Source organism: Protopterus annectens, chromosome 3.part1 (assembly GCF_019279795.1).
Source record: "Protopterus annectens isolate FY-2018-M chromosome 3.part1, PAN1.0, whole genome shotgun sequence".
Classification (NCBI taxonomy): Eukaryota; Metazoa; Chordata; order Ceratodontiformes; family Protopteridae; genus Protopterus; species Protopterus annectens.
Genome location: NC_056732.1, coordinates 1,317,594,240 through 1,317,620,392, shown reverse-complemented (window position 1 = coordinate 1,317,620,392; position 26,153 = coordinate 1,317,594,240). Strand labels below are relative to the sequence as shown.

General features: G+C 40.2%; 1 protein-coding gene across 1 annotated transcript in view; it reads left to right on the top strand.

Annotated features, from left to right (window-relative positions):
- PIEZO2 (piezo type mechanosensitive ion channel component 2) overlaps positions 1 to 16,220 on the top strand; it is a gene marked incomplete in the record, with an annotated part of 2,710,318 nt that extends 2,694,098 nt beyond the window's left edge. The window contains 1 exon segment of the mRNA XM_044067359.1: positions 14,758 to 16,220. Within this exon segment, the coding sequence (XP_043923294.1) occupies positions 14,758 to 15,010 (253 nt within the window).
- Between the last annotated feature and the right edge of the window lie 9,933 nt (positions 16,221 to 26,153).

Here is a 26,153-nt window from a genome sequence, read left to right as displayed (position 1 = left end):
TCTTTTCCTTTCTTGCAGTGACCTTCAGCTGCCACCAGCTCCTTTCCTTGTTCATTGGTTCTGCTGGGCCTTACTTAGCCTTCCCCTGGGTTCAATCCAATCCTTGTCCAGGTCCAGTGATGATAGTGCTGCATCAAGTTGCATGCCAAGGAGTGTGCCCTAATGCCCTTTCCCTCACAGCAGTCTTGACAGCTCTATGATTGCTGCCCTCAGGAGGTACATGCATGCTTTCATACCTGTGCAACCTCCCTGCTGAGTGACTCTCCACTCATGCAAATTAGAGCTGGCCAGACATGTATGCTGCATATTGCATTAAGCCTATAGGCAGCATCATGTATGCTTCATATTGCAGTAAGCCTATAGGCTGCCTCTCTCCCACCAGGATGAGTAAACCAACATCGGCAGTTCAGTCCTATCCTTCTTCCATGGCCCCTCATTGCACCCATGCCATTAACCGAACATGGGTCATCTGGGGTACAGTAAAGGTTTCATACCTCTGCACCATGGGCTGCTAGAATTAATATATGTGTTTTCAAGTTTTCATATATTTGTCAGTTATTCCTTACTATTTTCCCAAATAGATTTTACTTTTTGTCAAAAAATACTTTCCATAAAACAATTTTTAAAAAGAGCAACTAAAAATGTATATGTTATAAAGGCTCTTCCTCCATTACAAACTACCTATAATACCCATCCTTTCTTCACTATATCAAGGGCTGTATTCCAAAAGGTTTGGGAAATGTTGTGGAGGTCTTCTGCTGAGAGTGACAGCTGTCCAAGCTCCCTACATTGTCACACCCTATGAATATGTAGGAGGAGAGAGGGAGGGTGATGCTGTGTGCATGTGTGTGTGTAGAATCTCCTCCAGCAGAGTGACAGCTGTGTCAGTGCTATCCCAGATCTTAACAGTGTGATAATGTAACATAGTAAGATTCCATATCATAAAGCATTATGGATTATTATTAGGCATTCACTGTGTACCCCAATATCATCTGAAGTGTTTCCACCACTAAAGAGGCAGTTGCAAGGCAGATGAATAGGAGATATATTGGCATATTCTTGTATACGGAGACAATCTGGACTGTGGGACAAGTGCATTACCTCACAGGGGCAGAATGTTAACAGCTAAAGAAGTATGACAGAAAGACAGACCTTCAGGTATATTAACTGCAATTCTATCAGTGTACAGATTCCTTTTTTTCCAATATACCACAATACTTATCTCCAAAGTGCCCACTATTTAGTAGTCAGTGTGACTACAACAACCCAAAAATTGCTGTACAAGGTTCCACAGTTGACTGCTTAGCACCCAGAATGTGGACCCGTAACGGTCAATGAATGGCACCACTCACATGAATCCTTTGATAGTAATACAAGCAGCACAGCTCGGCTAGGTAGCAGAACTACTAAACCAACTTCAGGGTGCTTCCCCAGTGGATGTGTACACTAACATGAACATGTAAGTAAATGCCTAAGCAGAATGCTCACTTGCCATAAGACATACCATCCAAATTGCACTGTGCGTAGCACTGGGATAATAGAATGCTGGTACCAAACAGAGATAATGTGGGAGGGATGAACAGAAAATATATGGGATGAGTGATATGCAGGGGCACATGAGAGATGCAAAAAATGGTGACCATCTAGGACAAACAGACATAACAGATGCACAGTAGAAAACATAACTGTTGTTCATTTGTTTTTGGATAAACAGAGTTTCATGTCAGTTAGACTAACCCCCAAGCATGGATAGCCGCAACAAAGAACGGTGACATACTATGGTAACCTATATTCATGGCTGTACTACACAGTAATGTGATTTGAAACTTGTGAGCTATAGTTGAAATGGGCCATTGGATAAGTCCACTGCACCAGTAAAAGATGTAATAAATAAACAAAACAACAACAGCTGCTAATTTCTGGGCTTGGCTTATCCTAACTTTATACTCCTTTTTACACTATGGGTGCTTCTCAGAATGCTAATGGGGGGTCTACATGTGTGTTACATCAATTTACAGTTGCAACAAAGTAAGTTGCATTGATGCAAATGATTGTTTTGGAATCATATGTAGGAATGGTAATGTACATTGTGTCCTTCGCACTTTTCTTTTGTTAGCTTACATAATCTGAGAAGGTACACAAGGCAGGGTTTGGAATCACCTGTGTTTATTATAAGCTCAGTGTAGCACTTTGGGAAATGAATCTGTCGGGGCATCATATCTTACTCATCTGTTGATGAAGGTGTACTTTTTTAACTGGGTATTTGAGGTACCATTTGTTCTGTGAAGAAATAAGTGGTCAAAGAGGGTTAAATCATTCATGGCTTGAAAGGCTAGACACAGACACAAATTATTTTGAAATCTGGCTCTAAGGCTTCATATTACCTGCCAGCCCTGTTGGCATAGAGGGGTGCAGCTCTGATTGTGATGCAGGCAACCTGAGTTTGGTTTGGGGCCGAGGCATCTGTCAGAATTAACATGGGGGGGGGGTAATGAGGCTTTTGCTGTATGTCTGCCTTCAAGAGAAGGAATGGGGTAGTGTGCTGGTATAGATAGGTTGTTTCTCTTGCCCTAATAAAGGCCAGGAATAGGAACAGCAGCTGGGCTAGGTAAGCTGGTGGTACTTGCATAATAGCACAGTCTTAGGGGAGGGATGGAGACATCCCTAAGCCACATCTCATTGCTAACAGTGACCTGTCCAGCAGCAGCAGCATGTAAGTGGTAGGGCCTCCTGAAATTGTCAAGCCATACTTGTGAACAGCTTTAGTGGCTCTCAAGCTTGCAGTCTTTCTGCAACACTTGTCATTGTCAGTAAGTGATGGGCCTGCAACCATGGCCCAGAAGAGTTAAACTCCCAGGTAAAGTAATGGTATTGGGAGAAGGAAGACCTTAGGAATAGCTCCACTGTGGCAGGAGTCATATTCCAGAGAGAACAAAACTAACCTATAGGAAATAAAAAAAAAAATTCATATTAACCTTTGGCTCTAAACCTTTTTTGATATAATAAGAAATTATATATATATATATATATATATATATATATATATATATATATATATATATATATATTGTGTGTGTGTGTCTGTTTGTGTGTGCACACACACTGGTAAGTTTTGTTTGTTATTCAGCAGTGATTCAAAATACAGTGTGACTTCCAACACAAATAATAAAAAAATATCCATGGTAAAAAACTACACCGATCAATAAATGATGTTAAACATTTGTGTTTGCCACCATTACAAGAGTGATGGCAAGCTTGCCAATTAAAATATCAAAAAAGAAAACAAATGCACTTGCTAACAGTTGATGTCCAATGCAGTACACCTCTAGAAAATGAACTGATGTCAGTAATCCTGTTAAGAAACCTAAAACCCATATTGTAAAACAACAATTGTGCCAGCCACTCTACCAGAGGTACAAAGTACACACCAGGACATGATTTACATATGCAAAAACATGAGACATCAAATACAAAGACATGCATATTACCTCTCTGAAATGAGTCCAGTGTCCTGCATCACCTCTACAAGACACAAATTCTATGATACAGAAGCAAGAACGAGTACAGGAATACAAGATGTTTTTTGCTAATATTAAATGTCCTCCTTTGCTCCTTAGCATGTAGTCCATAAAGTGCCAACAATATTTTTGCCCCCATCAGTGAACATTTCCAGCCACTGCCTTGGTTTAAAAAAATTTCAAAAACTATTTTTCCCTATGTTTATGCCACTGAGAATAAACAGTGAACTTTAATATTAGTGAAATCAGCACAGGGAAAGCATGAACGGCCTCAACAGACTTTAATGTTCACAGACTGCTCCATTAAGGTCCACAGATGCACCTAATTCTGTTCCTAATATGACATTACTGAGGGATTCCATACATTTTATTTGGGCCATGGTTTAATAATAATGTTTATAAAACTGTTTTATTTAAATACTTTTATTTTATTTATGTATTTATTTATTTTCCATTTGTTTACCGGGTTAAAAAATTACAAAAATAATAACAATAATAAAAAAATATATATATAAACATAGCTATTTTGTACAAAGAGCATAGGACATATAAAAGGAGTAAAAATCAGAGTTTTACAACTGATGCAGCATACAGTGGTTAGAATATTGAGAAACAATTAAACAAGATATTATACAACAAATGTAGAATTGCTTGAACATAAATTCAAAAAGAAGTTTCTATAGATAAACATGGTCATAAACTAGAAATCATAACTATAAAGGAGGTCTAAACACCTGGCTCACAGTACTATGCACTAAGCGAAATTACACAGTACACTTGTGTTCTAGGGATGCTGAAAGTCAGGAACACATGAAATTAGTCTGGTTCTGTACAGAATTAATTTCTGTATCCAAGTTTTGAATAGGCGATCTTTTAGTAGGGATTTGAAAGTATGTTATCATTTAGACATCTAATGTCAGGGGGTAGAGAGTTCCAGGCCTTAGCAACTGCATAGAAATAAATAGATTGGCCTGAGCTATGTAAGCAATTGGTAACAGTCAGTAGGAGAGTATTGGAAGATCTTAGTTGATGCGCAGTATTATGGAAGGTGAGCAGACCACAGAGGGAAGTTATTTTATTTGGTTGGTATAGCAGTTGATGGGTCAGGAGAAGTTGATTGTATTTAGTAGGTAATTGAGTTCTAACCATCCTAGTTGTCTTAGGGAGAGGCAGTGATAACAAAATTTAGCACTGGTTGCAAATTTTGAGATTTTATTGTAGCAGGTAGATAGTTTCAGAAGGTCAGATTTGCTTAGGTTAGTTAAAACTGCGGAAGCAAGTTTCTTAACTACAAACACAATACTTCCCAAATTAATAAAGGCTAGACAAAGATACAAATGCACTGCTACATTTATCTCACTGGTTACTGTGTTACACCTACAAATATCAGTGACTATCCACCAGTGGAGCCCCCCAAGGTTCTGTGCTTGGATCTCATCAGTTTGGCATCTACTTTTCTGAAGTAAAATCCAATACCAAAGGGCTTGGGCTGAAGTTTGCAGATGACTATAAGCTAGGCGCAGTCATTGAATCCTGAAATGACTTAGCCATCCTGCAGAAAGATTTGTTTAAAATAGAAAACTGGTGTCAAAATCATGGTCTGAAACTAAATGCCAAAAAAATTGATTATTTTATCTTTTTTGAAGTCATCTACCCAAGGGAACTGCCACATTGAAAATATGTTCTTAAGAGCTGACCCAGTTGTTCAGGATTTGGGAACTTATGTGGACAGTGGCCCTACTTTTGACCACCATGTGTCCATTGTTGTAAAGAAGTCCTTCTATATTGCACAGCTTATAAGCAAAGAGATTGTTTCTAGATCTAGGGATGTTATTGTCCCCTTTACTAATTCCTCATTAGGCTAGTCATTGAATATAATGCCCCCTTTAGCATGTATCTGTCCAGACACATGCAACAACTGGAACACCCATAAAAGATACAAGGCCTAAACAGCATGTCCTACATAGACTAACTCAAAGTTCTGTCACTATACTCTGTATCCTACAGACTGCTAAGAGGTGACCTGTGTCTGACATACAAGGTATCTTCCAACCCATTACTGATGGATTTACTGCACATCACCAAGTCAAATGGCATCAGAAATACTTGATCTAGGTATCTAAATGTTTTCTGAAATATCAACAGAATGGTTTGGAGAGAGAGGTATATTTCACAGAGGATACCACTGCTCTGGAACAGACTCCCCAGTGACATAAAATAAAGTTCATCCCTGTCCTTTTTTCAACTGCAACTTAGAGCTATGAATGGGAAACAGAAAATGTACCCCTGGACTGCCCCTGTAATGGACAGAGGTAGCTCCTAAATGCTTCATCCCATGCATGGGTCTCCTTAAATTATCTGTGGTATATTCCCAGTTGTTCTTATTAAGGGTTTACTGACCATGGGATGAGTAAGGCCATTTTTAACACAAATGGGATAGGTTGTTTCAAGCACAAAAAGGGAAATTGGCTAGGCTTAAAATGGCCCACAAGGGCAGCTAGCCTAGTACTTACCTAGGAACCTATGAACATATCTGCAGTGCAGGATGCATCTACCCAGTCTGATATGAGGCAGTCCTTTTCCAGTTGTTCTCCCATAGTGGCATTCAGCATGGATGCTTATGTTCTATGGTGGGTGTGAGGAGTGTCGAAGGCTAACTGGATAAAGAGTCTTGTCACATGTAGAGTCCAGTCTTCACTTAAATATTCTGGGGATGGTTCTTGTTACATGCAGAATCTAGTCTTCACTTCAATATTCTGGGGATAGTTCTTATCACATGCAGAGTCCAGTCTTCACTTCAGTATTCTGGGGATGGGGACAGTCTTTCCAATCCACCAACCCTTTCAGGAGTCCCTGCCAATGTTCTCTGTATTTTTTTATCTCATAAGCATGCAAGCAGACAGCTAGGGAGCCTGTAGCTGGACAGGTATAACTGATGATTAAGTATGTGTATGTATATATATATATATATATATATATATATATATATATATATATATATATATATATGAACCTAACAATGAACTTGTCCAGATACAGCAGTATTGCTGTGCAGTGTAGCTACTGAGCAGTCAATTGAGGGAGTGCTGCAAAAACATTGCATTTGATACAGTACCAATCTGTCGAAAAACTTATGATAATAAGACTTCCACAGCAAACAGAAATAAAAAAGGTAAAGTCTGTATATCTCTAGCCTGCAGAAAATAAAAATATAGTACTACAAAATGTGGGTATCACATGGCTATAGACTCCTGACTTTATAATTGGCCATTTACTTTCTCACCAGTGGCAAAACAGGACAGAATACTACTCAGGCTTGAGTAGTTGAACCTCTCATTTTTTTTTAGTGTTATACATGTCATTGCACATTTAAAATATTAAACGTTCTGATATAATGTAGACCAGTTTACAGTATTTTCTTTATCCCACACTGCTCTGTTGTTGTCTTCTTTCAATAGCTAAAGCAATTCTGCTGAAGTGGCATTCATCCCTGTCATCTGAGAGATTTTAGCAAAGTTTGTCAATGTATCAAAACAATTAGGATAGCACGTTTTGTTATTAAAACAATAAATAAGCACACATATGAGTCATGTAGTCTTAACATTTGCATTCATTTTAAGTAAAGCACGAAGTGCAAAACAAATTAATGTCATAAGTCAAAAAGAAGCAAACTTTTTTCCCCTTTACCCTTGTCTGTATGTGTACATGGTTTCATATTCAGTATACATGGTAGTCTCATCGGGGGTTAATGGGAGTGCACACATAGTGCCCCAGAAAAGAGACATAATGAGGCAGTGCACACATAGTGCCTCTGAAAAGATACATAAAGACACAATACTCACACAGTGCCCCTGAGAAGATACATAATGAGGCAGTGCTCACACAGTGCCCCTGAAAAGATACATAATGAGACAGTGCTCACACAGTGCCCCTGAAAAGATACATAATGACACAGTGCTCACACAGTGCCCCTGAAAAGATACATAATGAGACAGTGCTCACACAGTGCCACTGAAATGATACATAATGACACAGTGCTCACACAGTGCCCCTGAAAAGATACATAATGACACAGTGCTCACACAGTGCCCCTGAAAAGATACATAATGACACAGTGCTCACACAGTGCCCCTGAAAAGATACATAATGAGACAGTGCTCACACAGTGCCCCTGAAAAGATACATAATGAGACAGTGCTCACACAGTGCCCCTGGAAAGAAATGTAAAGACACAATGCTCATACATTGCCCACGAAAAGATACATAATGAGGAAATGTACACAAAGTGCCCATTAAAAAATACAAAATGAGACAGTGCTCACATAATGTGCCTGAAAGACAGTGTACATACAGTGCCTCAGAAAATATACATAATGAGGCAGTGCACACATAGTGCCTCTGAAAAGATACATAAAGACACAATACTCACACAGTGCCCCTGAAAAGATACATAATGACACAGTGCTCACACAGTGCCCCTGAAAAGATACATAAAGACACAATACTCACACAGTGCCCCTGAAAAGATACATAATGACACAGTGCTCACACAGTGCCCCTGAAAAGATACATAAAGACACAATACTCACACAGTGCCCCTGAAAAGATACATAATGAGACAATGCACACATACGGCCCCTGAAAAGATACATAATGAGACAGTGCTCACACAGTGCCCCTGAATAGATACATAATGAGACAGTGCTCACACAGTGCCCCTGGAAAGATACATAATGAGACAATGCACACATACGGCCCCCAAAAAGATACATAATGAGACAGTGCTCACACAGTGCCCCTGGAAAGATACATAAAGACACAATACTCACACAGTGCCCCTGAATAGATACATAATGAGACAGTGCTCACACAGTGCCCCTGAATAGATACATAATGAGACAGTGCTCACACAGTGCCCCTGGAAAGATACATAAAGACACAATACTCACACAGTGCCCCTGAGAAGATACATAATGAGACAGTGCTCACACAGTGCCCCTGAAATGATACATAATGACACAGTGCTCACACAGTGCCCCTGAATAGATACATAATGAGACAGTGCTCACACAGTGCCCCTGAATAGATACATAATGAGACAGTGCTCACACAGTGCCCCTGAAAAGATACATAATGAGACAGTGCTCACACAGTGCCCCTGAAAAGATACATAATGACACAGTGCTCACACAGTGCCCCTGAAAAGATACATAATGAGACAGTGCTCACACAGTGCCCCTGAAATGATACATAATGACACAGTGCTCACACAGTGCCCCTGAATAGATACATAATGAGACAGTGCTCACACAGTGCCCCTGAATAGATACATAATGAGACAGTGCTCACACAGTGCCCCTGAAAAGATACATAATGAGATAGTGCTCACACAGTGCCCCTGAAAAGATACATAATGACACAGTGCTCACACAGTGCCCCTGAAAAGATACATAATGAGACAGTGCTCACACAGTGCCCCTGAAAAGATACATAATGAGATAGTGCTCACACAGTGCCCCTGGAAAGATACATAAAGACACAATACTCACACAGTGCCCCTGAGAAGATACATAATGAGATAGTGCTCACACAGTGCCCCTGAAAAGATACATAATGAGATAGTGCTCACACAGTGCCCCTGGAAAGATACATAATGAGACAGTGCTCACACAGTGCCCCTGAAAAGATACATAATGAGACAGTGCTCACACAGTGCCCCTGAAAAGATACATAATGACACAGTGCTCACACAGTGCCCCTGAAAAGATACATAATGAGACAGTGCTCACACAGTGCCCCTGAAAAGATACATAATGAGATAGTGCTCACACAGTGCCCCTGGAAAGATACATAAAGACACAATACTCACACAGTGCCCCTGAGAAGATACATAATGAGACAGTGCTCACACAGTGCCCCTGAAAAGATACATAATGAGATAGTGCTCACACAGTGCCCCTGGAAAGAAATGTAAAGACACAATGCTCATACATTGCCCACAAAAAGATACATAATGAGGAAATGTACACATAGTGCCCACATAATATGCCTGAAAGACAGTGTACATACAGTGCCTCAGAAAATATACATAATGAGGCAGTGCACAATCAGTGTCCCAAAAAAGATACATAATTACATAGTGCTCACATAGTGCCCCTGAAAAGATACATAATGAGGCAGTGCACACACAGTGATCCTGAAAAGATACATAATGAGGCAATGCACACTCAGTGTCCCAGAAAAGATACATAATGACACAGTGCTCACACAGTGACCCTGAAAAGATACAAAATGACATAGTGCTCACACAGTGCCCCTGAAAAGATACATAATGACATAGTGCTCACACAGTGCCCTGAAAAGATACATAAGGAGGCAGTGCGCACTCAGTGTCCCAGAAAAGATACATAATGACACAATGCTCACACAGTGCCCCTGAAAAGTTACATAATGACACAGTGCTCACATACTGCCCCTGAAAGACAAATAATGACACAGTGCTCACACAGTGCACTGAAAAGATACATAGTGACACAATGCTCACACAGTACCCCTGAAAAGATACATATTGAGGCAGTACACACATAGTGCCCCTGAAAAGATACATAATAACACAATGCTCACACAGTGCCCCTAAAAAGATACATAGTGACACAATGCTCACATACTCCCTCTGAAAAGATACATAATGACACAGTGCTGACATAGGGCCCCTGAAAGATGCATAATGGTGCAGTGCACACACAGTGCTCCTAAAAAGCTACCTAATGAGACAGTGCTCACACAGTGCCCCTGAATAGATACATAATGAGACAGTGCTCACACAGTGCCCCTGGAAAGATACATAATGAGACAATGCACACATACGGCCCCCAAAAAGATACATAATGAGACAGTGCTCACACAGTGCCCCTGGAAAGATACATAAAGACACAATACTCACACAGTGCCCCTGAATAGATACATAATGAGACAGTGCTCACACAGTGCCCCTGAATAGATACATAATGAGACAGTGCTCACACAGTGCCCCTGGAAAGATACATAAAGACACAATACTCACACAGTGCCCCTGAGAAGATACATAATGAGACAGTGCTCACACAGTGCCCCTGAAATGATACATAATGACACAGTGCTCACACAGTGCCCCTGAATAGATACATAATGAGACAGTGCTCACACAGTGCCCCTGAAAAGATACATAATGAGATAGTGCTCACACAGTGCCCCTGAAAAGATACATAATGACACAGTGCTCACACAGTGCCCCTGAAAAGATACATAATGAGACAGTGCTCACACAGTGCCCCTGAAAAGATACATAATGAGATAGTGCTCACACAGTGCCCCTGGAAAGATACATAAAGACACAATACTCACACAGTGCCCCTGAGAAGATACATAATGAGATAGTGCTCACACAGTGCCCCTGAAAAGATACATAATGAGATAGTGCTCACACAGTGCCCCTGGAAAGATACATAATGAGACAGTGCTCACACAGTGCCCCTGAAAAGATACATAATGAGACAGTGCTCACACAGTGCCCCTGAAAAGATACATAATGACACAGTGCTCACACAGTGCCCCTGAAAAGATACATAATGAGACAGTGCTCACACAGTGCCCCTGAAAAGATACATAATGAGATAGTGCTCACACAGTGCCCCTGGAAAGATACATAAAGACACAATACTCACACAGTGCCCCTGAGAAGATACATAATGAGACAGTGCTCACACAGTGCCCCTGAAAAGATACATAATGAGATAGTGCTCACACAGTGCCCCTGGAAAGAAATGTAAAGACACAATGCTCATACATTGCCCACAAAAAGATACATAATGAGGAAATGTACACATAGTGCCCACATAATATGCCTGAAAGACAGTGTACATACAGTGCCTCAGAAAATATACATAATGAGGCAGTGCACAATCAGTGTCCCAAAAAAGATACATAATTACATAGTGCTCACATAGTGCCCCTGAAAAGATACATAATGAGGCAGTGCACACACAGTGATCCTGAAAAGATACATAATGAGGCAATGCACACTCAGTGTCCCAGAAAAGATACATAATGACACAGTGCTCACACAGTGACCCTGAAAAGATACAAAATGACATAGTGCTCACACAGTGCCCCTGAAAAGATACATAATGACATAGTGCTCACACAGTGCCCTGAAAAGATACATAAGGAGGCAGTGCGCACTCAGTGTCCCAGAAAAGATACATAATGACACAATGCTCACACAGTGCCCCTGAAAAGTTACATAATGACACAGTGCTCACATACTGCCCCTGAAAGACAAATAATGACACAGTGCTCACACAGTGCACTGAAAAGATACATAGTGACACAATGCTCACACAGTACCCCTGAAAAGATACATATTGAGGCAGTACACACATAGTGCCCCTGAAAAGATACATAATAACACAATGCTCACACAGTGCCCCTAAAAAGATACATAGTGACACAATGCTCACATACTCCCTCTGAAAAGATACATAATGACACAGTGCTGACATAGGGCCCCTGAAAGATGCATAATGGTGCAGTGCACACACAGTGCTCCTAAAAAGCTACCTAATGAGACAGTGCTCACACAGTGCCCCTGAAAAGATATATAATGACACAGTGCTTCTTACATCATACCCTTGAAAAGGTATGTAATGCACACATAGGGCACCTGAAAAGATGCATAATGAGATAGTGCTCACATTGTGCCCCTGAAAAGATATGCAATGACAACAGTGCTCACATAGGGCCCATGAAAAGACACATATTGACACAGTGCACACACAATGCCCCTAAAGACACAAAATGAGACAGTGCACACAGTGCCTCTGAGAAGATACATAATGAGACAGTGCACACAAAGCGCCCCTGAAAAGATATATAATGAGACAGTGCTTCTTACATCATACCCTTGAAAAGGTACTTAATGCACACATAGAGCACCTGAAAAGATGCATAATGAGATGGTGACAGGGCACACAAAGTGCCCCTGGAAGGATGCATAATGAAACAGTACACCCCTGGAGGGAAAGTTGGAGAATGATCCATTGCTTCCAGTCACCTTTTCATTGTCACTAACATTCTGCTGCAAACGCATTTTCTAGCAGACAGATTGGTAGTGCTCTGCTGATGCTCCACAAGTGATCTCTCAACCAGCCAGTAGCACAAATTCTGTTCCATTGCATGAGATCACCTTGCTGAGATCTTTTAGTGTTCCCCCGTCCACTTAAAATTGAACAACTTCTTTCCTTTAATCTTTCCTTAGGATCCAGAAGTGGCCCACAGAAAACCTTCACTCTTTTCTTCCGTTTTCTCTTCTTTTAGAAATGATGGAAAAGGCCAGGTTTTGCAGAACCAAAATTGTCTTACTAGCCCCTTTTGGACTGAACTCTTCAGTTGATGCTGCCAAGACCCTAATATCTCACCTAGCCAGCAGGTGTTACTGGGACACTTCATGCCCTAAGTGAGGGTTCTTGGTCTTTTCCTCTGGAAAGCCATGTTGAAGCAAATGGACTATTTTTTCTTATGGGCCATGACCCCTGTTCTAAGTGTTTTGGAGTGTTTGTCACTGATAGTTGGTTCAGGCCTTAGTTTCTCCTCTATTAAGGTATACCTAATAGCTATATTGAATTCTTGTCAAGATCAAGATGCTGATTCTGTTTCCTTAGCTTCTCTTAAAATCTGAAAAACGTTGTTTCTTGTTTCATCACCATTAAGACTCCAGTTCCACCCTGGAACTTCTACCTTCTTTGGAGATGCTTATCCTAGCATTCTTTGAGCCTGTTTTTTTTTCTCTAAAGTTAAAATATATTTTTTGTAAAATATTATTCTTAGCCACTATCACCTCTCATAGAAGGACTTCTAAGCTCCAGAGATAGTATGAAAACCTCACCCATCTTGTCTTTCATAAAGACGTAATATCAAAGATGATTTATTATTCCTTTATGCAAGATGTGGCCACTGAAACTAATATCAATTAATCAACTGATCTCCTGGTTTTCTTCCCTAATTAACTGTAAGTAAAACTTTGTTCATTGTATGGCTCTGCAAAGACCCTTCCTTTTTTTCTTTTTTTTTTTTTTGAACAAAACAAAATCCATAAGAAGTAAACACAGCTTCTCGTTTAGAATAAAAACTGAGTATCATACTACCAAAGTCAACCTGATGTATTTGGGTTTCCTAATGCATAAAGTTTTGTTATCAGAAAGAAAGAAATTATACACCTGAATTTACATATGCTCATTCTGCTATAGCAGTGTCCACTTTGCAAGCTTTTTCTTTCAAGATGCTTCCATGGATGACATCTGTGTGGCTAATATGTGGGCATTGCAGGCTACTTTCACAAGACACTACAAGCAAGATATGGTCTCCAGGTCTAGTTCTTACTTCAGTCCATCATTATTCAAGGTATATTTTCATGCCAAGCTTGGGGCTCTGTTCTACAGGAGATGGAGATGAAATTCTTAATACTAGATAAGAAAGTTGCACAAATACTTTAACAACAGCTTTTCGGTTTCAGTTTTTATCATTCACCAACTCTACCTTCCTTCCTTCGCTCTACCTCAGGCTTGGTAGTTGCCTTTATTTGAGTGAGGGTTTAGGGGCAGAGTAAGATTCATTTTGTCTATGGTCCATCTTTTACAGTCTGAGAGATGTGTAGATGAGTCCTTAGGTGATAAGCATTGTAGTAGCCTGGGAATGTTTACGTGCCAGTTTGTGGGTTGCCAGTTTTAATTCTACAGCTGATGGAGATGAAACTGCCAGTGTAGATTTATTATTATGGTAAGTACATAAATTTAATTTGTGGGACATCAGCACCCTCTCAGTAGTTAGGATATTTCAGATTCCAATATGCTTAGCTAAAAAGAAGTATGTGAATCTTAAGAATCAAGCCAGTATTAATGAAAATGTATATGCTTTGATGCTACAGGAAGTTAATGTATATGTGTATTCCTTCCCATGTTTGCAGGGTACTAGAAATTCATATCTTTATTTAATATCTTTTTTTAGCTTAAATGATATATGTCAGCACTCATTCCCATAACTGCTGCCTCTTTAGTCATATAAATATTTATAAGAAATGCTGTTTGATGAAGAAATTATGGTATAGGTAACCAGATAGTAATAAGTACAGTGTTTAGAGTAAAATATTTCAATAATTTTAAACATTTTTACTTATCTTTACATTTTCTTATTCTTTGACTTCTAGTATCATGGGACTGTATGCTTCAGTCGTGCTGGTGATAGGAAAATTTGTACGTGAATTCTTCAGTGGGATCTCCCATTCGATCATGTTTGAAGAATTGCCAAATGTGGACCGTATTCTAAAGCTATGTACAGATATATTCCTTGTACGAGAAACAGGAGAACTAGAACTGGAAGAGGATCTCTATGCCAAATTAATATTCCTGTACAGATCACCAGAGACAATGATTAAATGGACAAGGGAGAAAACAAACTGACGTTTCTGTACCTGTGTCAGAAACTATGCAGACTCCATCTGAAATAAAAGCACAATAATCTTGGAAATACTTGGCTTGCAAACAGTTAGGCAGCAGTGGTGTTTCTCCAACAAAACCTAGGGGGACAGTTTTTCTGAAATCTCAAATGCCTTTATCAGTAAAATAAAGAAGATTGTTTTAATGCCACTCCAAAAACGTTAGCTAACAAACTGGTTAAGTTTTCTATCTGGCAATATCAGGGCTGGAGAATTCACCTATTTGCTGTCCAAAAACCGTTAAACTGGAGATTCAGCTTTTCCAGGGTGGTATAATTTGGGTTGTGCAATATGTTCTTATGCATCACATGTGTTCGGGATACAGCAGTGGGAACCTGGTGAATCTTTAACTGTTAAAACAACAAAAAAGGAGCAACAGAAGAAGAAACCCTATTTTTTCCTTTAATGGAGGACTGAAGGTTTGAACTGATTAAGCCTACAAAATGGATACACCTATGCAGCAAAGATGAAAAAATTAAAAACAAAAAAAAAAAAAAACAGAAATGGTGACTATACATTAAATTGCCTTATTTTTATTTCTACAATTGAAAATTACATTGAACATCAATGACTCAGGAACAAACAGCATCTTTATCAGCATTGGCTTAAAAACAATCAGATTATGTACAAGTCATCTCTGTTATAAAATGGTTTTATCATGGTATTAAACACTCATATGCATCGGAACATTTTTTGTTTGAAAACAGAAACAGATGAGTTCGACGCCTGTAGAGATAAATGTTTTTAACCCTTTTGAGGATAAATGTGAGGGAGTTTTTTGGAACCCTAATTTAAAAATGTTGGCATTTAAATGAATTAGTTCATGAACTATTTTATATTTCCCTTTAATTCTTCTTTGTATAGGTTAACAGAATGTTTACAGATAACTGTTACTCAAAAAAATTACAAAAAAAAATCTCTGGACAATGAAGAAAGTGTTCTTTGCTCAAAGGGTTAAGCAAATAACAGTTTCAGAAACTACAACTCTTAGCAATCAAACCTATTCATACAACACTAGCATGAAGGAGTATGGTTGCAAAGTAATTTTCATTCTGTGTAAAATGTTATTTCTGAGGAAAAGACATTGAGTGGGTAAGGTATGTTAAGAGAAAAATACTGTGCAGTTTTCATTCAAATTTTAAAAGAATAAAGCACATGTTGGAAGACATTTAAAATGTGTTGCTCCTTTTCAGTCATTCAGTTACATTTTCTTGCTGATTTTATCAGTTTAAAGAAATAATTCATGATATGAATAAATGAGGCAGGAAAAGAGCAGCAAATCCTACTAAACTTACCAAGACTTTTATATAAATCACTGAGTATGTAGTTATAGTTAAGAGCTTTTAAACTAGACAGTGATTTAAGCTAGACAGTGATTTTCTTGACTACTGATGTCCAGTGTAATGTAATTATAACTTAGAACCTTAATATAACTTGGAGTTTTTCTCCCTGGAACTCTGCTGAAAAGGGGCTTTCAGGCCATCCCATTCAACAACTGCAAATAAATAAATAAAATATTCAGAATAAGACTGAGAAGTGATATGGTATGGTACAGCAATATTACTTAGTTTGAGCTGCCATGCAGTTCTGAATTAACCATGAATATTGAGGATTTTGGATACTTAGAGTAGATAACTAATAAAGGCAAGTAATGTGAGAAAAGGATGGCTTTAGGATTACTGGGATACATGGCAAGCAGAAGGATCAGTAAAATACCCAAAGCTGTTATTCCAGAGAATATAAAAGCAGCGAAATACCATCTGAAATACTGTGCACGTTTCTAGAGATTCTAACTCCATATGCAAAGAAAATGTGAGTTTCTCTTTGAAAGGTCAACTGGACTACTACAGCAGCTGGGACATAAGTCGTATGAAAAAGGTTAATTGCACTTATTGTTTATGCCCTAAGGAGAGAAGGGAAGAGCCTGACATGGCAGAAACCTTCAGCTACCATAGAGAGGCGCTGTATGGTTTCCAAGTCCTGCTCCTTGCCTTGCACACCAATGTATACATTCACACCCACTTCATTAATTACATTCCACTTCATTACATAACTGTAGACATCATCTACAGTTCCACTAGTGTTATCACCTATCTCTGTTTAAATGCCTAATGTATCATGTTTCCACTCATGCTTTTGTTCCCTGTGAAATTAAAAACCTCTGCTTCTGGGTTTATATCAATGTTCCAAGCTTTACCAGAGTTAGCCTATTCTAGCTTTTCTTCTGGCAATTTCACATAACACTTTTTCATTTTTCTTAACTAATAATGTTGTTTATAATTGTTACCTCACAGCAAGAGGTTCTCCCGTTTGATTCTCGGCTTGGCTTGGGAGTGCCTTCTGTGTGGAGTCTGCATGTCCTCCCCGCAGTTGGGTAACATTTGAAAGACATGCGTGCGTACATGGGTCTTTGTTGAAGGTTGAGCGTCGAGCTGGCACCTCGGCGTTTCGTAAAAATCTACTGCCAATCATTAGCGGATCGGAGTTCCGCTGTGGCGACCACTTACCGGGAAAAAGCCGAAAGACAAACAACAACAACATTGTTCAATGACATCACTAGCAATTATGTTTTAGTCTCATTCCATTGCAATACCCTCAAATGATTAGCATTTTTATTTACTGGCTGATTATATACTGCACCACAGTATAACATACTAACATCCAAAAATAAATTATGTTCTATAGCTGCCCAAGTGAAATTTTGCAGTAATGGTTAGGAGTGCCTATGAAAATCTGCACCGTCCAGCATTATTTGCACTTTAATTAAGTTGCTATTGTAATCCCTGTCTGATTACTTCCAACACTGCAGGGAAATCAGCCTATAGTTAGGAAAGCATGAAACCATTAAACTGTAAAAAGAAAAGGTTCTTAATGCCATTACTTTATGTTTTAATAACTGCTGTGTTTCTAAACTTCTCATATTGGTCACTGCTATAGCTCATAGTTTTGTGGATGTGCAAAAGATCCATCAGGGCTGAATTTGAGGATGCCTTATACACCAGGCATAGATTGCCTCTCAATAACCTGTATGAAACTGAGTGTAGAGATAGGATGTTAATGTTATCCATGTAGGACAGTGCGTTAATACCCCGGATTCTCCTGGTGAGGAACCCTGTGGAAGTTCCAGCTGTCACAAATGCCTGGTCAGGTACATGCTGAATGAGGTCATTGTACTCAGTGATGGGTCTGATAAAGACCAAGTAAAGTGGTAGTATAACTTCCTTGGACCTGAATGCCATACCCTTACTTATAAGTTGAGCAACATAAAATTACTTTTCTTAATATCTTGACTGCATGTTAGTTGAAGGCCAGATTACTGTCTACATATGGTCCCAGATCCCTAACTATCAGGTCAGTTTATTGATGGAGTAATTGGCTTATGTGGAGGTTTTCCCAAAGGGCACAATTATGCACTTCTTAGTATTGAGTTTTAAACCATGGCTTTGGCACAAGTCTTTTGTCTGTGTTAAGCTCTCTTGCAGGATGTTAGTGTTATGAGGGGAATCTATGATAGTTCCCATGTTACAGTTATCTGTGAACTTGGTAAGCCAGATGATCTTGACATTAGTTTATGTAGAGAAGTTGATGCCAGACAGGAGTGGGCCCAGTGCAGATTCCCCTGAGTTACTCCACTGGTGACCAGCCTCTGTGATGGAGATGGCCTCACCAATCCTGACTTTTTGGGTCCTATCTGTGAGCCAGCTGGTGATCCAGCAAGTTATGTAAGGATTTATGCCTAGTTCAGTGAGTTTTTCAACAATATCTAAATGGGACATCATATTGAACACAATGGCCAGGTCAAGGTAGGTGGTATGCACCATCTTCCCCTTACCCATTATTTTGGTGACCCACTCAAAGAAGTCTTCCAGGTTAAGTAGTCAAGACCTTCCCTTGACAAAGCCAAATTGGGATAAGTACAAAGTCTGTAGGTTGCAAATGTCCTTGTTGATAATTTCCATGATACTTCATTACATGGCTTTGCATAGACTTGTCAGACTCTCAGTCTTGTTAGGGTCTGCAGTTCCTGGGGCCAGTTGATGGACCACCCTTTTGAAGAGGGATGACTGTTGCAGTCTTCCATTGATCTGGTATGTAACCAGCTTTGAGGCTGTAGTTGAAAAGTTCATGAAGTGGTCCTGAAAGGTCATGTATTAAGCTATTTATGAAGCAACTTGGAATATTATTAGGGCTCATTCAGGCAGTGTTTTTGGTCTTGGCAAGCATCAGGAAGACCTGCTCCCGCTGTTAGTTGGGGACTATGCTAGAAGAGATTTCAAAGGGGTAGCAGAGAGGAGTGGGGGTGAAACTTGAACTGAATTTGTCAAACAACAGATTTGTCTATCTATTCAATGAAGGTGGTGTCATTTACCACCAATTCAGCAAATGCCGTGTGTTGTCTTTAAGGTTTTGGACATAGCTGAAAAAGGCCTTGTGGCTGTTCTTAGCCTTAGAGGCTATCTTTAACTGATAGTTGGCCTTGTTGGACTTAATTAATCCTCTTAGTTTCTTGTTTAGTTTAATCAGTGAGCTTTTGTCTTGATGAGTAGCTCTTTTTGATTTTGGCCATATCTTTTTTCCTTTTGTCATATACCCTTTTAAGGTATGGATTCCACCAGTGTGGCTTGCTTTAGGTGTTTTTCATGGGGTTACTTCTGGTTGGTACAATTGCCTCTATGTAGCCATTCACATGTTTGTACAGGGTTTCTGTGAACAATTCTGCATAGGTTCTGTGATCTCTGGGATTTGGGGTCATTGAATTTTGACAAACTGTCATTCAGTAGGATGTAGTTTAATTTAGAATAGTTCCCAACTATTACATTTTTCCAAGTTAATTTTAATTTCAAAGAAGATAGGTTTATGATCCATCCTAACCAGTGAGGGCATGAAATGTTTGGGGGCTGGGGTGGAGCACTCCCCCATGGTGGTGAGTAGTAGGTTCAGTATGTTTGAATGTCTGGTTGGAATATGCACTATCTGTTCCAGGTTATTTATGCTAATAAAGTCCAGGAAATGTTGCACTTGTGAGTCTGAAGCAGTGTATGTTTCCCAGTCTATAGAGGGGTAGTTAACATTCCCCAAGAATAAAGCATTTGATTGGATGCTGAGTGTCTAGTGTAGGTCAAGATAGATGGTAACCTAGAGTTAGCTAGGATATGGTGAGGGACTGTATCTATGGTGACTCGCATATGGATGAACTCTATGGCATCATCCTGTTTAACCATGCTGGAGGTATATTTATTTCTAATGTACATTTTGGCACCTCCTCCTTTAAACCCTGTCTGTGCTGCTGTTGGTCTAATTGTCTGGAAGACACTGCAGCCTTGCATTGCTGGAATACTATTTTGTAGCTTCAAACCAAGTCTTGGTAATGGCACAGATGTCTATATTCTTCACAGTGAGGAGAACTTTTAGGGTGTTAAGTTTCTCAATGAGGCTGTGACATCCCCAAGTTTGGACAGTAATCAAGGAGTCTGATTCCTCACCACTGACACTGGAGAGGGACATTCACTTGGAATACAAATAGATACACTCAGTATTTCCTGATGCGGACCTCTCTGCATCAAGCACAATTTCCCTTAAGAGCACATAGGGAACATAGTCAGCCCAGGGTCTAGATTTCTTTCTCTGTCTCTCCCCAGGTCCCCAATAAGGGCCTCCACTGGCACATCTGTGTTCAGCACTCTCTCTGTGAAACCAGTGCTTCATGTCCCTGTTCCAAGTAGCTCACACAGATTTTTTGAGATTTAATTATCTCTCACACACACACACACACACACACACACACACACACACACACACACACACACACACACACACACACACACACACACACACACACACACCTGGGGAAGGCTGACACAGATTACCCGCTCTATCAGCTTTGCCCAAACTATAAGATAGATTCACTGCTACCAGTCAGTTACTATAAGGCTCTTAAAATGGTATCCAATTATGCTGAGTGAAGTTAATATTAATACATATGGTAATGCTGAACAAACAGCAAGGCTTTTAGGAGTGGCCAGAATTAGCACCAAATGAATATATGCAAATACTCTCAAAACTTAAATATTTTTTTTCTAGAAGGACCATCCACAATGAAAAGTTTAAATATATTTAATAATAAATAATAAATGAACGTGAAAATACTAAATATCTATTTATAGTAAACACCAGAGTTTCAACCACAGGAAATATTAAAAGTAACACAGCTGGAAAGATTCACACAGTTACAGAAAAACAATAATCATTCTCACTATATTTTCCTAACTAATCTAAGGAGTACTAGTCCCTGGTCACTTACTAGTGCAAGGCAAGATGAAGTGGGTGAGTGATCTTCCTCCTTTGTCAGGTTCCAAGAACAGACTGCTCCTGAGATTTCGGTCTCCTCTAATATTAAAATGTTATTTCTGTACAGAATGACATCACATACATCTGGTTATCTGACTTCTGGTTCCCATGCACCCCTATTGCTAAACGCTGTCAGAATTTAGCACCAATATGTTACCATACACACAGCTAGAGCTTTGTTCAGATCTGCTGCAGCTAATGGAAGTCATAAAAACATTTTAACACTCTACCCTTTCAGAGTAGCAATTAGTTCCCTGCTAGAGGCAATACAGAAGGCTTCTTAATACTTGGTTTCCCAGACACTTTTCTCTGGCTACAACCAGAACTGTAAGATACAATCTTTGTGGAATAATTTAATTTCAACTATTTTTCAAAGTTTGCTGCAGCTGGATTGTGATTAACCCCTTCTCCTCCATTATCTTCTGTTTAAACATTTACAATTCAGTCACAATAATACATGTACATTGTTTTATTTCCAGCAGGGTACACTGCTGATACATTTTAACACAAGCAACTTTACAAATATGTTTTTAAATACAAGCATCTATACAAATCAGTTTTATACATAAATGACATATAATTCTTTACTAAATTCCAACTAGCTGTGCTGCCATATGTTACACATCCACTGCCATACTTCTCCTGCCACCTCCTATAGTCACAGAGGCTCCTGGCTTTGAGCAGTAACACTGTAAGGCTACTTTGACTTTTTTTTTTTTGCTATGGTGGAAGGTTTTTCATTTTGGCATTGCCTAAAAAGAAGGCTATACGGGGGTAAATCAAGTTTCAGCTAATATCTGAAAGCCCAGAGGGGACAGGTCCAGATCATTCTTGGCAAAGCAGCACAGGATGGTCTGTTAACAATGCCCTCCCATGCTGAAGTTATTGAATCCCCCTGAACTGACACCAGAAACTAAGCCAATTGCTAAAATCAATCATTATGTTTCATACTGTGGCATCATACTTGGTGAAGGTAGAATGCTGCTCAATGTAAGGCATGCACCTGTCTGTGACACATATTCAGAGAGATCAATAATGTCTTTTTTCATATATTCCACTGGGTTACATTTCAGGTTATTAACCACCCACATGCACAGAATCATCTTTTCACCTGTGGTGCAGTGACATGATTGCATGTGTGATATTGTAGATCCTGTCTCCAGATAAGCAGATGACCATTATCTTCTCCTTTTCTAGCATTGTAATTGGGGCATTTGTGTGTCATATAATGGAAGCCCCTATGACAAGAATGCTAGGTAAAGTATTTGCTTACCATATTGGCTTTATTCTTGGGGGAGGCTATTGGGTGTAGCCTGATATGCGGTTTTGCTTTTGGTGTGTGCTTTAGAGACTGCTGAGGATAGGCATTGTTGTCTGTAGGCTTAGGAGATCTTTGAAATTAGAAAATGTTTATTTTAAGTTCCTCAGCATAAGATGGTTTATGGACAGCCACGGCGGTGCAGCGGTTAGCGTTGCTGCCTCACAGCAAGAGGTTCTCTGGTTCGATTCTCGGCTGAGGTGCCTTCTGTGCGGAGTCTGCATATCCTCCCTGTGGTTGCGTGGGTTTCCTCCGGGTGATCCAGTTTCCTCCTGCATCCCAAAGACATGATGTAGGTGGATTGGACACTCTAAATTGGCCCTAGGTGTGAGTGTGTGCATGTGTGTGCCTTCTGTGGAAGGTTGGGCACCGGTCTGGCAACTTGACACTGTAAAACTCCACTGCCAATCATGAGCAGACAGGTGATGTGCTGTGGCGACCCCTAACCGGGAAAAATCCGAAAGAAGAAGCATAAGATGGTTTATGTTTGTGGTGAGTGGTATTTGTGGAGGATGTAGTGTTTGTTCATCTTGACAACCTTATTTGTAAGTGAGATTTTTGCCTCCAAGTAAGTTGCAGCATGCGTCTCTTAAGTTCTTTATTACTTTGTTTAAGTATTAAATGGTTGTTGAATTTACAATTCATAGGTTCATAGATTGGTACTAAGCTATCGGCCCTAGGGCCTATACAAGCCTAGCCATAAAAATTCCCTGGATACTTCTTCCCACAATATTTACTTCCCTGGACCCCTGTCTAGCAGGGCGACTGACATGATCCCCGGGGTAAATTTCCTATCTCCCATCTAATTGTCAAGGTTCCTTTTGAAGAGGGCCAAGGAGGCACTCTGCTTGACATGTTTGGGCAGTCTATTCCAGAGTCTGGGGAGTCTCTGGATCAGGAACCTATCCCTCCAGCATATTTTGTTCATTGTGATGAAACGGTTTAGATCCCTGGAGCATGTGGCTCTGAGGGATTGGGATTTCTTTAAGTGGAGAATGTCCAACAGCTCAGGGTTTGACATGGCCTTGTATGTTAAGCAGAGATCGCCTCTGAGTAGACGATATTCCACAGAGTATAGCTGGAGTTTTTTTAGACAGTCAGCATAGGGCATTTGCTCTGGGCCTGTGATTCTTTTAGTGAGGTATTTCTGCGGCCTTTCCAGCTGTTGCAGATGTCTTGCGAGGTACATACCAAATGGGGCGTTGTACTCTATAATGGGTCTAATGAGGAATGAGTACAGTGGGACAATGACCTCCTTTTTTCTGGATAAAAAGCCCTTAGTGATGAGGTGTGCCACATAGAAGGATTTCCTGACTGTTGTGGCAATGTGGGTATCAAAGGTGAGACCACTGTCCACCTGTGTCCCTAAGTCTCTCATCACACTTTCGGTGTTTAGTGTACTGCCACCTATGTGGTAATTCATGGGTACATGTTTTTTCCCAAAGGGGATAACTATACATTTCATGACATTAAGCTTGAGCCCATGGCTCTGGCACCAAGCATCTGTTTCTGTAAGGCCCTTTTGTAGAATATCCACATCATTTGTGGATTCAATAATGGCTCCCAGTTTGTGGTCATCTGCGAACTTTGTTAGCCAGAGTCCCTTAGTGTTGGCCTGTACTTTAGAGAAGTAGATGCCAAACAAGAACGGTCCCAGGACTGAGCCATGAGGTACTCCACTTGTCACTTGTTTGGAGCTGGATTTGGATTCAGCTACTTTTACAGTCTGGTTTCTGTCAGTAAGCCAGTTGGCAACCCATCGAGTGATGTAGGGATTTATGCCCAGCTTAGTAAGTTTTATCTATGATTCAAGAGTGGGGGATGGTGTCAAAGGCCTTGGTGCGGTCATGATAGGCTGTGTGGACTGCCTTACCCTCGTCCACAGCTCTGGAGACTGATTCAAAGAAGTCAATCAGGTTCAGGAGACAAGATCAGCCCTTCATGAACCCACACTGGGTGGAGTCCAGTGTTTGAAGGTTGCCAATGTCTTTGTTTATAAGTTCTATGATAATGCATTTCATTCTCTTGCAGATCAGGCTCATCAGACTGATGGGATGGTAGTTCCCAGGATCCAAGGTGGATCCCTCTTGTGGAATGGGATAACTGTAGCTATGCGCCACTCAGTGGGCACAAAGCCTGAGGTGAGACTATGATTAAACATGACACTTAGGTGAGGTGCTAGTTCATTCTGTAGTTCATGTAGTACACAGCCCAGGATTTCATCTGGTCCCATGGATGCTGTATTCTTAGTTTTGGAGAGTGCAGTTTCTACCTGTGTGGCCATGATTACTGGAATTTGGTAATCTTTTGGTATTGAGATGGGCCCTTTAGGGGGTGAGAGGGGAGTGAAGATGGCACTAAATTGATCTGCCAGGATATTGCCAATATCCTTGGGATTGGTATATTTAATGTCATTCTGTTGTAGCTCAGAGCAGATCTGAGCATTGCCATTTAGATTCTTGACATAACTATAGAATGCCTTTTGGTTGTCTTTGGAATCTTTGGCAATTTTATTTTCGTAACTAGCTTTGGGGGATTTTATGAGGGATTTCAGCTTCTTACTGAGGCTGGTAAGGGAGTTTTTTTGCATCTTGGGATTTTCCTCTTTTCTGCAACAGTTTTTTCATTCTGTTGTATAGTTTGTTTATGGCAGGGGACCACCAGATTGACTTCCTTTTTTTGGAGGAGAACATCTTGGTTCTATTTGGGATGGCACGATTCATGCACGAGTGGATGTGCTCATACAGTGCCTTAGTGTAGAATTCAACAGTCGAACTTTCAGCTCCCATCTGCATGTGTGTCATGAAGTTTGTCACTTTTGACTTGAGTAGCATGACGTTGGCTTTGGAGAGGTTTTTTACGGAGGTTTTCTTACTGGGAAGTGGGGGTGGGATGTGGATGTCAAGGGTGATTAGCTTATGGTCAGACCTGACCAATGAGGGGGTAACCACTGGTGTGGAGCATCTATCTCCCATGTTGGTAATGACCAGGTCTAGGTTATTGAAGCCCCGGGTGGGGCAATGTATTAGTTGATCCAGGGTGCTGGAATTTATGAATTCCAAGAACCGTTGGGAAAAGGTGTTGGTACCCGAGTATTTTGGGTCTATATTAGAACATCGAAGTTTCAGAACTTTGAATGTTCTAATATCGACCCTATTCAGCGAGGTAGTTGAAATCATACAGTATTAGGGTGTTTGGTTGTATCTTAATATTTTCTAATATGTTTAGAAAGGTGTAGTGAGAATCTTGGGGCATGGTGGGGGATCTGTAGCAAGTTACAATTTGGATTGCAGTCTTACCTAGTGTTAGTTGCACCTGGAGAATTTCAGATGCATTATGTTGGGCAACTAGCCTGGAGGTGTGAATATCCTTGGTGAATATGGACACTCCTCCACCTTTAGTGCTTTCAGTCTTGGTTTGGTGGCCGAAAATTGTGGTAAGA